This window comes from Salvelinus namaycush, unplaced genomic scaffold, assembly GCF_016432855.1.
Source record: "Salvelinus namaycush isolate Seneca unplaced genomic scaffold, SaNama_1.0 Scaffold4, whole genome shotgun sequence".
NCBI lineage: Eukaryota > Metazoa > Chordata > Actinopteri > Salmoniformes > Salmonidae > Salvelinus > Salvelinus namaycush.
In genome coordinates this window covers 900,287-914,893 of record NW_024061007.1, presented here as the reverse complement: position 1 = coordinate 914,893, position 14,607 = coordinate 900,287, and the positions used below count along the sequence as shown (strand labels likewise).

At 43.4% G+C, this 14,607-nt stretch overlaps 1 protein-coding gene across 1 annotated transcript; it reads right to left on the bottom strand.

The window, feature by feature from the left end:
• Positions 1 to 204: 204 nt before the first annotated feature.
• On the bottom strand, positions 205 to 10,680 carry LOC120040991 (tripartite motif-containing protein 16-like). The gene is made up of 6 exons (XM_038985957.1): positions 10,057 to 10,680; positions 9,538 to 9,633; positions 2,157 to 2,390; positions 1,799 to 1,958; positions 1,614 to 1,673; positions 205 to 1,377 (listed from the first exon to the last, which is right to left on the bottom strand). The coding sequence occupies exons 1-6, from the start codon at positions 10,651 to 10,653 to the stop codon at positions 854 to 856; spliced, it is 1,671 nt and encodes a 556-aa protein (XP_038841885.1). The 5' UTR covers positions 10,654 to 10,680; the 3' UTR covers positions 205 to 853.
• Between the last annotated feature and the right edge of the window lie 3,927 nt (positions 10,681 to 14,607).

Below are 14,607 nucleotides of genomic sequence, written 5' to 3'. Positions count from 1 at the left end.
ATTTGGAACAGAGACAGTAATTCCCCTGAACATCTTCCTCTTCCTCATCTGGTTTCTTGAACAGCCCTTCACTCCTCCCCTCTTCCTCCCCTCCTCCCTTTTCATTCTATTCTATCAGCCACACCACTAGCTCACCTCCACACAATACATTTACAAGTTAAAGACACACCTTGGAATAAATATCAAAGGAAAACTATTACTAGATGAAGTTTAGTGTTTTTTATTATTTCCCATCACCATAAATCATATTTAATCACTGAACAGTAGCAGACCTAACTTCATCTGTTCCTGACTCTGGATAGTGGATTAAAAAGACCATCAATCTCCAATGATATTAAAGTACTATTCTGAACATTACTGATATACTGAGTGGCAAGTCAAGATATCTGCTGGTTTTATTGTTTGGTCAATAGCACCACCTGCTGGACAGGTTTAATGTTGCTGGACTGAGCAGTATGGGAGGATGAAAGATGACACATTTAGGGCCGGTTTCCTGGACATCTACATTGAACATACTTTTTAGTCCAGGACTAGGATTAATCTGTGTCTGGGAAACCAGTCCATATAGTTTAGTAGAAAGTAAGTGATACCAGCTTGTAGTGGGCTGACTAGTCCTGAATTGTCCTTTAGTTCCTGGACCATTTTCCATGCAGCTCCAGGTGACAGAGAACACATCAATTAGGACCAACAAGCTGATCAATGATACTGAGGAGAATTACATAGAGACAGAGAACCAACTGAGAAAACATATCAATGGTTCTGAATGACAACCAATATACATCAACACCAGACATCATGATTCATGGAAATGTACAAGATTAAAACATTGTATTGAATTTTAATTAATAACAAATCAGTTTACCAGCTCAGCAGAACCAGAGAAAAGTGGAAAATATCCAATCCTAAACCCAGGATAGAGGGGCTGAGTGAATGTGGTCTGGACTCTGTGGAGGAGGGTCATTGTGTCAGAGACACTGTAGAAGGACAGAGTACCTGCCTTGTGATCCAGGTACACTCCTACTCTGGAGGACTGAGGGCCTGATACTTTAGTCTCAACATTATTGTGTCTGAAACAATAATCACCACTATAGTACTGTAAACTCCAGGACTTGTTATTGTCTCCAAATGCACCATCTGTCTCTGTTCTGCTGATGTCTTTATATGAGACTGCTGTAACAACAACACCAGTCCACTCCACCTCCCAGTAACAGCGTCCAGACAGACCCTCTCTACACAGAACCTGGCAGTAGTTGGTGAATCTGTCTGGATGATCAGGATATGTTTGGACTTGGCCTGTTTTGGTCACCTTTCTGTTCCCTTCAGACAGAGAGAGGTGTGTGTGTGCTGTGTTTGGGTCCAGTGTGAGCTGACAGGAATCTGGGAGAAGAGCAGAGCAGAGACCAATGAGGGGAGTCAGAACAATAAGATAAGTCAGATACTGTATCTACCCTGTCTTTGATTAGAGCACAGCAGAGATCAAATCAGAGAAATATGAGCAGTCAGATAGATACCCAGTCTTTGATTAGATCTACTATTGATATATATTTCTAGAGGGATTGTTAGGAGTGTCAGTAAAAAGAGACTGTTAGTTACTTCACAATAAAGAGACTCACATTGTAACAACTGTTCTCTGGTCTTGGGCTCTGGAGGCAGTACAACATCCACTATATTCACTACAGACACACAAACACATTGACAGAGAGAGGGAATGTTATCATCAGACCATATTCCACATGTATATGACTAGTTGGGAACTTTCAATGGTCTAAAGTTGATGTTCTTATTGTTTTCAACACACCTGTAGTGGAGATCTTGGTCCATTCTCCTTTAAGGAAGTCTTCTAGTTTCTCTCTCAGTTCAGACACAGTCTTACTCACATCTCCAAAGTACTGAAGAGGACGGACAACGATGCTGGGTAAGTCTGAAGATACACTGATACTGGAGAGAGACTGATAACTCTGGAGAGAGAGAGAGAGAGAGAGGGGGGGGGAGACAGGGGGAGAGAGACAGAGAGAGAGAGAAGGACACAGAGAGAGAGGGACGGACACAGAGAGAGAGAGAGGGACAGAGAGACAGACAGGACAACATAATGATGTAGATGAATAGTTTCACATGAAGTTAATTTCAAATCACATGTAACAAGACAGTTTAGTTACCTGGAGGAAATGGATGTGATCCTCTGTGTGTGAGAGCTGCTCCAGCTCAGTGCTTCTCTTCCTCAGCTCAGCTATCTCCTGCTTCAGTTGCTCCAGGAGTCCTTCAGCTTGACTCACTTGAGCCTTCTCTTGGGCTCTGATCAGCTCCTTCACCTCAGAGCTCCTTCTCTCAATGGAGCGGATCAGCTCAGTAAAGATCTGATCACTGTCCTCCACTGCTGCCTGTGCAGAGCGCTAGAGAGAGAGAGAGAGAGAGAGAGAGAGAGAGAGAGAGAGAGAGAGAGAGAGAGAGAGAGAGAGACAAAGACAGAGAGGGAGAGAGACAGAGACATAGAGAGACAGAGCGACAGAGACAGAGAGACAGAGAGAGAGACAGTAGGTACAGTAGCCTCTGCAACTCATGAGTCAGAACGCTGCCACCCTGCTCTCCAGGTCCACCAGGCCTTGTCCCCCCTCCTGGACAGGCAGGTACAGAACACCTCTTAGTCCTGCTCTACTCTCCCCCCTCCTGGACAGGCAGGTACAGAACACCTCTTGGTCCTGCTCTTCTCTCCTCCCTCCTGGACAGACAGGTACAGAACACCTCTTGGTCCTGCTCTACTCTCCTCCCTCCTGGACAGACAGGTACAGAACACCTCTTGGTCCTGCTCTACTCTCCCCCCTCCTGGACAGGTAGGTACAGAACACTTCTTGGTCCTGCTCTACTCTCCTCCCTCCTGGACTGACAGGTACAGAACACCTCTTGGTCCTGCTCTTCTCTCCTCCCTCCTGGACAGACAGGTACAGAACACCTCTTGGTCCTGCTCTACTCTCCTCCCTCCTGGACAGGCAGGTACAGAACACCTCTTGGTCCTGCTCTACTCTCCTCCCTCCTGGACAGGCAGGTACAGAACACCTCTTGGTCCTGCTCTACTATCCTCCCTCCTGGACAGACAGGTACAGAACACCTCTTGGTCCTGCTCTACTCTCCCCCCTCCTGGAGAGACAGGTACAGAACACCTCTTGGTCCTGCTCTACTCTCCTCCCTCCTGGACAGACAGGTACAGAACACCTCTTGGTCCTGCTCAACTCTCCTCCCTCCTGAACAGACAGTTACAGAAGACCTCTTGGTCCTGCTCTACTCTCCCCCCTCCTGGACAGGCAGGTACAGAACACCTCTTAGTCCTGCTCTACTCTCCTCCCTCCTGGTACCCCCTCCAGTAGCCTGCCCCGTAGCAGAGCTAGATCCAGCCTCTGCCCCCTGAGTCCTAGTAGGCTGGACAATAGAACGAGTCCAAACGGCCAAAGAACGTTGTCTGAGTAGGAACACTAGCGAGGCCATAGCAAATGAATTGAAACGAACCTTCACAGAGCCTCTTCTGACTGGAATGATCCTTAGAATTTCATTTCCCCTAAATGGCACCAAAAAATGTCTACCTTTTTATTTGACCACTAAAACCTGTTCTTAGGACGAAACTGGAAAATAACAACTGGTGTAGAAAGTAAACATCCTCGATGGTGCCAAGTGTGTTTATGTCTGCATTACCAGGAAGTAGGAAGAAACTGCAACTTCTGACTATTTCTGTTCTAGCGATCGATGACATCAGAGGACGCTGCCCAACCTTATGTCATTAGAAAGAGGAGATTCTCCTGATTAAAATGGTGTCTGACATGAAAGCATCAAAATATACACATTGTGAGATATTTAGTAAAATAAACGGACAGACCAGAACAAAGCTGCTCAAAATTACATCATTAGAAATAATAGGTTATCCTGATTAAAATGGTGTAGAACTTCAAACCATTAAAATAAATACATCTATTAGAGATAATTGGAGAAATAGACAGACACGTCCCTATTTCCCCAAAACAATGGCAGTCTGAAAGTTATAACAGCAGTCTTTTATTTAACCTTTCCTCAATAGGGAGGCGCCATTTCGACTTTGTAAAAATTCGTTCCCAAATTAAACTGCCTCGTACTCAATTCTTGCTCGTACAATATGCATATTATTATTACTATTGGATAGAAAACACTCTCTAGTTTCTAAAACCGTTTGAATTATAACTGTGAGTAAAACAGAACTCATTTTGCAGCAAACTTCCTGTCAGGAACTGAAAAATCTGAAATTGGGGGCTCTGTTCCAGGGTCAGTTTATAAATTTGCATGTAATCTATGGGTCTACATGCACTGCATACGCCTTCCCCTAGATGTCAGTAAGCAGTGAGAATTGGAATGGGGTGTCTAGGTGGATCTGAGGCCGAACAAGAGCTCGTGGAACCGGGTGTGTAGTCTTTTCACCGTTCGTCATGACGCGAGACAGACCTCAGGATTGCGTCCTGAAAAGCTCTCGTTATAGGCGCTAGATATATCCGGCTCTGATTTTATTCGATATACGTGTTAAAAACATCATAATGTAGTTATTTTTAACCGAGTTATATCAGTTTAAATCAGGATATTGCGATTTTCGGGATTTTCTTTGTTCTGCGTTATGCTGAGTTGGACACGTCTGCACCACATGGCTAACGTTTGCTGCTAATACCACAGTTGAAGACGACATTCTACAACCGAGCAATGATTATTCTGGACAAATGACAACTTGTAAACTTGTACAAGATTCTGATGGAAGCTCATCAAGTAGTAAGAACTATTTATGATGTTAATTCATAATTTCTGTCGTAATTTCTCGCTTTAACGCACGCTGTATGTCGTAGTAACGTTAATTTTAAAAATCTAACACAGCGGTTGCATTAAGAACTAATGTATCTTTCATTTGCTGTCCAACCTGTATTTTTTAGTCAAGTTTATGATTAGTTATTGATTAGATTAGGTGCCTCTCCCAAGATTTCTCCCGACATTTTGTTTGCAGTTTGGCCACTATTCTCATTGTATAACCACGATTTGTGCCGCTAAATATGCACATTTTCGAACAAACCATATATGTATTGTGTAATATGATGTTATAGGACTGTCATCTGATGAAGTTTTGAGAAGGTTAGTGAAAAAATGTATATCTTTTGCTGGTTTATTCACTATCGCTAACGTGCATGAACCAATGCTGCTGTGTGGTTGGCTATTGTAGTAAGCTAAAATAATGCTATATTGTGTTTTCGCTGTAAAACACTTAAAAAATCTGAAATATTGGCTGGATTCACAAGATGTTTGTCTTTAATTTGCTGTACGCTGTGTATTTTTCATAAATGTTTTATGATGAGTATTTAGGTAATTCACGTTGGTCTCTGTAGTTATTCTAGCTGCTTTGGTGAGATTTTGTGATGGTGGCTGCAATGTAAAACTATGATTAATACCTGAAATATGCACATTTTTCGAACAAAACATATGCTATACAATAAATATGTTATCAGACTGTCATCTGATGAAGTTGTTTCTTGGTTAGTGACTATTTATATCTTTATTTGGTCGAATTTGTGATAGCTACCTATGCAGTAAAAAAATGGTAGAAAAAAAAAGTTGAGTCTTTTGCTATCGTGGTTAGCTAATAGAAATACATATTGTGTCTTCCCTGTAAAACATTTTAAAAATCAGAAATGATGGCTGGATTCACAAGATGTGTATCTTTCATCTGGTGTCTTGGACTTGTGATTTCATGATATTTAGATGCTAGTATTTACTTGTGGCGCTATGCTAGGCTATGCTAGTCAGCTTTTTTACTGATGAGGGTGCTCCCGGATCCGGGATGAAAGTAAAAGTTAACCAGCACCTACTACCATTTGTCTGAAAGTTATAACAGTAGTAGTAGGAAATAACTGCAACTTCTGACTATTTCTGGTCTACGATCGATGACATCAGAGGACGCTGCCAAACCTCATGTCATTAGAAAGAGGAGATTCTCCTGATTAAAATGGTGTCTAACATGAAAACATCTAAATATACACATTGTGAGATATTTAGTAAAATAAACAGACAGACCAGAACTAAGCTGCTCAAACTTACATCATTAGAAATAATAGGTTCTCCTGATTAAAATGGTGTAGAACTTCAAACCATTAAAATAAATACATCTATTAGAGATAATTGGAGAAATAGACAGACACGTCCCTATTTCCCCAAAACAACGGCAGTCTGAAAGTTATAACAGCAGTCTTTTATTAAACCAGTTTACCATTTATCTACGACCATTTGACTTTGTGTTTAACATTTAGTGGTTTGTAATCTAGTGGTTAAGAACGTTGGGCAGTAACTGAAAGGTGGCTGGTTCGAATCCCAGAGCCCACTAGGTGAAAAATCTGTAAATTGCATTTTTTAGGCAGATTTAGTCACTTAACCCTAGTGGCTCTGGATAAGAGTGTCTGCTACATGACTCACATGTAAACGTAAACTAGATTATTTAGATAATTGACAACCTGAGGATTAATTATAAACATCGTTTGACATGTTTCGACGAACTTTACTGGTACTATTATGATGTATTGGTCTGCATGTTTAGACTGCCTTTGAGCCAGTGGATTACTGAACAAAACGTGCCAACAAAACTGAGTTTTTGGGATATAAAGAGGGAATTTATCGAACAAAACAACCATTTATTCTGTACCTGGGACCCTTGTGATTGCAACCAGATGAAGATCTTCAAAGGTAAGGGATTTATTTTATCGCTATTTCTGACTTTCGTAATGCCTCTGCTTGGTTGTAAAATGTTTGTATGCTCTTGTAAGCGGGGTGCCGTCCTCAGATAATCTCATGGTATGCTTTCGCCGTAAAGACTTTTTGAAATCTGACAAAGTGGCTGGATTAACAAGAAGTTGATATTTTAACCGATGTATAACACTTGTATTTTCATGAATGTTTATTATGACTATTTGTGTAATTTGAAATTGGCGCTCTGCAATTCCACCGGGTTGTCGAGGTGGGTCGCTAGCAGCACGCCTTGCCCAAAGAGGTTTTAAAGCCCTCAAAACATATTTTCATCATGTGTTTTAAGAGAGTAACAACAGGTGTAAAATCTATCAAAATAAGGTTATTTTTGGTCAAGGTTGGCTAAAATTACACCTGTCTCATAGTTTATGCTAATATGACTTCAATTCTATCCAAATAAAGACATTAAAAACTCTGTTCCCTTCCAACAAAAGGCACAAAAATAACTGTTTTGCAGATAGTAAAACTACATTAAATACAACGTTAACTAGATATCATCGCCACATAACTTATGTCGAATTTAAAAGACACCGTTAACGTTACCGTTAGCTAGCTCACAACGTCTGTTACACTGTAACAGGCAGCCTCACATAAAAACGTATTGGTTAACAAAGCTTTGATTATGACCAAAGTCTAAAGTAGTGAAAAATCTCTCTCTCTATTGTAACTTACCACAAATTGCCATCATAGCCTATCTACATGAATGTGTCCTGTCAGAGACTTTTCCTCTCCGTTAACCGTTAGCTAGCAGTCTCGAGCCACAGCTGACGTTGACCACAATGAGCTACAAGTAGGACTGACGTCACTACCGGTGCAGCAGCCTCTGCAGCAGCAGCCTCCCCCGGGTCCTAGTGCCCGCCCGGTAACACGGTTAAGATGCGATGGAACGGTTGACAGGAAAACAACAAATCACAGAGAAAATATATTGACTGATATATTGAATTGTTTTGGGTAGCTTTAGCTTTGGCTTTAATAAATTCTGAAAATACTTGAAAACCAAAATAAACCACAAAACCACAACCACAACCACAAAACCCTCACAGACCAACTTTTTCTTCTATGATATAATGGCGGTCCCCAAACCACCGTTAAAGGTGCATGGCGCCACCTACTGTGCTGGAGTGTGTCCAATCATGGTTTACACCACTTCTAAATCCTCCTACCTAACTCAGTACTTCAGAGAAAATAAAAAAGAGTCCTAGTAACTTCAAATAGACCCTCCCCCATCCCTCAAATCCCTTTCAAACCCCCCCAACCCCGTCCAACCTCAATGACCCTACACTTCAATCTTTGCCTCTCTTCAACATCCTTACAACAATATAACAACACATGCTCCACCGTTTCATTGACCATACCCCCCAGACACAAACCATTCACATGCTGCCAAGATGTAAGGACCAGTTCAATGTACAATGTCCTAAACACAATCGAGTAAACACCACCTCTTCCTTCCTAATCTGACCTTTGAATCTTGGTCCACCGACCTTTAGAGGAAATATAAATGTCCCTTGTCCTCAGAGTCCCATCTCTTCTGCCACACATCTATCAAAATGGCTCTGATCTTACATTTGGCCTCACCTCTACCCAGTGGAACATTAATATCAATTATATCTTGTTTCAAAGCTCTTTTAGATAACTGGTCTGCAATTTAATTTCCTTCCACACCTGAATGTGCTGGGACCCAGCAGAATTTCACTACTGCACCCATTCTCTCAATTCTCCATAAAAACATTAATACCTACAACAATAAGCTAATGACAATTTATTACGTCGTATATCCAAAGGCATCTCACCTGTCTCCACTAGTAAGACACATACAGATGTTGATTTAAATGCACCAATACATATCCTTAAAGCTATATACTGGATTCTGTCCAGCTTCTGAAGACAAGTCTTTGCTGCTGTTCCATAAACCATACACCTGTAATCAATTGTTGTCCTGATCAGAGCTCTATAAATATCCATCAACGATTGTCTGTCAGCATCCCATTCATAACCAGAGACCCCCACAACCATCTACCACGAAAGTGATGGAAAGAGAGAGAGAGAGACATCGTTACAACACTGTACATAGACATAATATAAAGTTTCTTCTTCTTTGGAGTTTAACGGCGGTTGGCATCCAATATGTTACATTACCGCCCCCAACTGGACTATAATATAAATCTATTTTACTTTGTGATACAAAATGGGAAAGGGGAAATTATGATAATACTAAGTAACACCCTTCCAACTAACCCTACACTCATTAAAAACCCACTACCCCATTCCACTACTTTGACCCTATCTGATCCTGCACCATGCCAACTAACCCTACACTCATTAAAAACCCACTACCCCATTCCACTACTTTGACCCTATCTGCTCCTGCACCATGCCAACTAACCCTACACTCATTAAAAACCCACTACCCCATTCCACTACTTTGACCCTATCTGCTCCTGCACCATGCCAACGACCTGGGAGGACGGGACACCACCACTCAACACACCCTGGAACTCTGCTGAAGTCAAATCTCGTATGACCAAATACTTCTCTGCAGCTGCCACCACAACATCTGTTGTCTGTGATTTAGGGCAGATCCCTCTCAGGATCCTTCACCCCCATCATCCTCTACTTTCTTCACTGCCTCAGCAGTGACAACCTGTTCCCAACAGTGGGGTCAGTGGGATTGGATAAGGACCCCTCTCCCTCTCTCTGGTTGGAGGAGAGAAGTGAAATGGTGTTTCTCCTCTGGTCAACAATACTCACCTTGAAAGACTCCACAGCCTGTTGGAGCTCCTTCAGCTCCTTCTCTCTCTCCTGGAATCTCTGCTGGACCTTCTGCTGACTCATCCCCAGCTGCCTCTGTGGAGAATCACTCTTCAATGAGCTATCAAGCTTTATTAGTCCAGTAGATCAATAGTATAGTAATGTGACATAGGACCCATAGAGAGGAAGGTCTACAATCCTGAGGAAGTCCCTTTACATTATGATAGTATGTTGCTATGTGAATGATTATAGTTTTTATGGTGGGCCTACATGTATCAAGGGGTTGAGACTGAACTTTGGACTCATAAAATGCCATTCAGAATGATAATAGTGTTTGACTTTAGAAAATGGTGATACATTTGGAGAATCTGAGTTAACATATCTATATACTCAAGGTTTGTGTTCATATTTGTGGATCCATTTCATTTGAATTCTTTCATATTCAAACAGATTTAGTTCCTACTGTATCTTTAATTCTTTGTTTATCAGACAGTCACCAACAAGTTGTTCTGGTCTTACCTGTTTCTCAGTCCTCTCTGCTGCAGCTGACACTGTATCATGGCCTTTATGTTCATCCATTGTACACAGATAACAGATACACTGCTGATCGGTACGGCAGTAAACCTCCAGCAGTTTGTCATGATGTGAGCAGATCTTCTCCTGTAGTTGTGCGGTGGCTTTGACCAGCTTGTGCTTCTTGAAACCAGGAAATTCATAGTGAGGTTGGAGGTGAGTCTCACAGTAAGAGGCCAGACACGCCAGACAGGACATGAGGGCTTTCTGCTTGCTGGTCCCAGTGCAGAAATCACACGCCACATCTCCAGGTCCAGCATAGCACAGAGCAGGAGGGGGAGCAGCCTGGAGTCCTGTCTTCTTCAGTTTCTCCACCAGCTCAGCCAACATGTTATTTTTCCTCAAATTAGGCCTTGGAGTGAAGGTCTCTCTGCACTGAGGACAGCTATAGACCCCTTTCAGAACATCCTGATCCCAGCTGCCCTCAATACAGCTCCTACAGTAACTGTGTCCACAGGCAATAGTGACCGGCTCCTTCAGTAGATCCAGACAGACAGAACAACAGAACTGGTCCTGGTCCAGCAGAACTCCCTGCTGAGCCATTTTGACGGTTGTTCACTCTCACACAGACAGACGACACAGAGAATAAGATCAGTTTCGTTTCCTCAGAAGAGAGTTTGTGGAAGGGGAGAGACTTCCTTTTTCTGCCAGAGGGGTGGAGTTAGAAGTAGGGAGGGGTTAGAGGAATGGAGGAAGAGAGAGAGGAACTGCATGCAACAGCAAGAGGGAGACAAATAGTTTTGTTCCAAGGTTAGACCCCTTAACATGGAACAAATGACATAATGAATCTTAAAATGTGAGTTAGAATATCTGAAGGGTAACAGTTTCTATGAAGTACGTCTGTATCATTATTTTAATTACCTTTATAATGCCTTATAATACACCTATGTGTTGTAATTAATCAATAAGGGCTGAGGAGGTGTGGTATATGGTTAATATACAGTACCACGGATAAGGACTGAGGAGGTGTGGTATATGGTTAATATACAGTACCACGGATAAGGACTGAGGAGGTGTGGTATATGGTTAATATACAGCACCATGGATAAGGACTGAGGAGGTGTGGTATATGGTTAATATATAGCACCACGGATAAGGACTGAGGAGGTGTGGTATATGGTTAATATACAGCACCATGGATAAGGACTGAGGAGGTGTGGTATATGGTTAATATACAGCACCACGGATAAGGACTGAGGAGGTGTGGTATATGGTTAATATACAGTACCACGGATAAGGGCTGAGGAGGTGTGGTATATGGTTAATATACAGTACCACGGATAAGGACTGAGGAGGTGTGGTATATGGTTAATATACAGTACCACGGATAAGGACTGAGGAGGTGTGGTATATGGTTAATATACAGTACCACAGATAAGGACTGAGGAGGTGTGGTATATGGTTAATATACAGCACCACGGATAAGGACTGAGGAGGTGTGGTATATGGTTAATATACAGCACCACGGATAAGGACTGAGGAGGTGTGGTATATGGTTAATATACAGCACCACGGATAAGGACTGAGGAGGTGTGCTATATGGTTAATATACAGTACCACGGATAAGGACTGAGGAGGTGTGGTATATGGTTAATATACAGTACCACGGATAAGGACTGAGGAGGTGTGGTATATGGTTAATATACAGCACCATGGATAAGGACTGAGGAGGTGTGGTATATGGTTAATATACAGCACCACGGATAAGGACTGAGGAGGTGTGGTATATGGTTAATATAGAGCACCACGGATAAGGACTGAGGAGGTGTGGTATATGGTTAATATACAGTACCACGGATAAGGACTGAGGAGGTGTGGTATATGGTTAATATACAGTACCATGGATAAGGACTGAGGAGGTGTGGTATATGGTTAATATACAGCACCACGGATAAGGCCTGAGGAGGTGTGGTATATGGTTAATATACAGCACCACGGATAAGGCCTGAGGAGGTGTGGTATATGGTTAATATACAGTACCACGGATAAGGACTGAGGAGGTGTGGTATATGGTTAATATACAGTACCACGGATAAGGACTGAGGAGGTGTGGTATATGGTTAATATACAGCACCACGGATAAGGCCTGAGGAGGTGTGGTATATGGTTAATTGTTCTTAGACAAGACGCATCTTCACGCATTTTCAACAATCAAATTTTGTTGGTCAGATGTTAGTGAAAAGCTTGTGTTCGTAGATCCAACAATACGCTATAATCTAAAGAGTAAAATATATATTTTTTAAAAGTAGTCATCTAGTGACAGTGACTAAAGTTCAGGACAGGGTAGAGTAACCGGGTGTTAGCCGTCTAGTGACAGTGACTAAGGTGCAGGACAGGGTAGAGTAACCGGGTGGTAGCCGTCTAGTGACAGTGACTAAAGTTCAGGACAGGGTAGAGTAAACGGGTGGTAGCCGTCTAGTGACAGTGACTAAAGTTCAGGACAGGGTAGAGTAACCGGGTGGTAGCCGTCTAGTGACAGTGACTAAAGTTCAGGACAGGGTAGAGTAAACGGGTGGTAGCCGTCTAGTGACAGTGACTAAAGTTCAGGACAGGGTAGAGTAAACGGGTGGTAGCCGTCTAGTGACAGTGACTAAAGTTCAGGACAGGGTAGAGTAAACGGGTGGTAGCCGTCTAGTGACAGTGATTAAAGTTCAGGACAGGGTAGAGTAAACGGGTGGTAGCCGTCTAGTGACAGTGACTAAAGTTCAGGACAGGGTAGAGTAACCGGGTGGTAGCCGTCTAGTGACAGTGACTAAGGTGCAGGACAGGGTAGAGTAAACGGGTGGTAGCCGTCTAGTGACAGTGATTAAAGTTCAGGACAGGGTAGAGTAAACGGGTGGTAGCCGTCTAGTGACAGTGACTAAAGTTCAGGACAGGGTAGAGTAACCGGGTGGTAGCCGTCTAGTGACAGTGACTAAAGTTCAGGACAGGGTAGAGTAACCGGGTGGTGTCGTGGAAAATCGTCTCAGAAACATAACACTCGTAAGTGTCAGGTTTTGGCCAGGACTGTTTGGTTTTGTTCACTAGATGTCCCCCTTGCACCTTTTTTGTACCTTTTGTTTTTCTTGCCCTAATTATTGTTTGCACCTGTAAGTCATTCCCTTGTTAGTATTTAAACCCTGTGTGTTCCTTAGTTCCTTGCTCAGTGTTTGTATGTTAGCACCCAGCCCCAGCCTTTGTGAACATTTTTCTCTTGTTGGATTTTCCAGAGGTTCTCTGGTTTTGTTCTCGTGTATTTTTGGATTGGTCTTTTGAGGTTTGTTTTTTCCCTTGCTGTTTTTACCACTTTGTGGATTTTCTTTTGTATTTTGGAAGATATCTATTTTTTATTAAACCACCATCTCTAGTACTGCTGTGTCTGCCTCATCTTCTGGGTTCTGCCAATTATTAGTGACTGTTTCTCGCACCGGGTCCTGACAGAAACACTGAGCCATTAATATGAACCCAGAGGCAGCCAGTACCCAGGACTTTTTCCCCATGCTGTCCCACCACGAGGGGACTGTCCAACGTTACGAAGCTGCTCTGGTTCAGCAAGAGGCCTTACTGGCTGGACATTCTCAACTTCTGTCGGAGATGATGACTTCCATAAATCAGATTTCTGATCAACTTTCTCCTGCAACCGCTTCTGCTCCAGTTCATCAGATTCAAGTGCCCGTGGCAGTTAACCCCCTGGCTGAACCTCGTCTGCCGCCTCCCCAACGGTTCTCAGGTGATCCGAGTGTTTGTAAGGGGTTTTTCACCCAATGTTCTCTCTCCTTCGAGCTGCAACCCTCGTCGTTTCCCACCGACCGGTCCAAGATAGCATATATCATCACCCTGCTGTCAGAAAAAGCCCTAGCCTGGGCTACTGCTGTGTGGGATGCCCAAAGTCCCTGCTGTGCCAGCTACTCTACCTTTGCTGAAGAATTCAAGCGAGTGTTTCAAGATCCCACCAGCGGTCCTGACTCAGCCAAACAGCTCCTGACTCTCAGCCAAGGTCGGCGCAGCGTGACGGACTATGCGATCCAGTTCCGCACGGTGGCAGCAGCGAGTGGCTGGAACGACGAGGCGCTCACAGTGTGCTTTTTGAAGGGTCTTTCCGACACCATCCAAGATGAACTGGCCACTCGGGAACCACCGGACAACCTCGAGTCCCTGATCAAGTTGGCTTCACGCATAGACCAGCGTCTGAGAGAGAGAGAGCTCAACCGCAGATCTCTCACCCTAGCTCCTATCGGTCCCAGCTCCGAGTCTCCACCTTTATCCTCGCTGACTCCACCGGAACCCATGCAGGTTGGACGCATCTCCCAGGCTGAGAGAGACCGCTGGATAAGGGAGCGATGCTGTCTATATTGCGGCAAACCGGGCCATTTCCTCTCCACGTGTCCCGGGCTCCAGGGAAAACGCACTCTCCCGTGCAGGCCTGGGAGGACTGTAACGGGAAACATAACCTCCTCCCATCCATCCAACTCCCGCCTGCTCATTCCAGTTACCCTTTCCTGGGACGACCACGAGTTT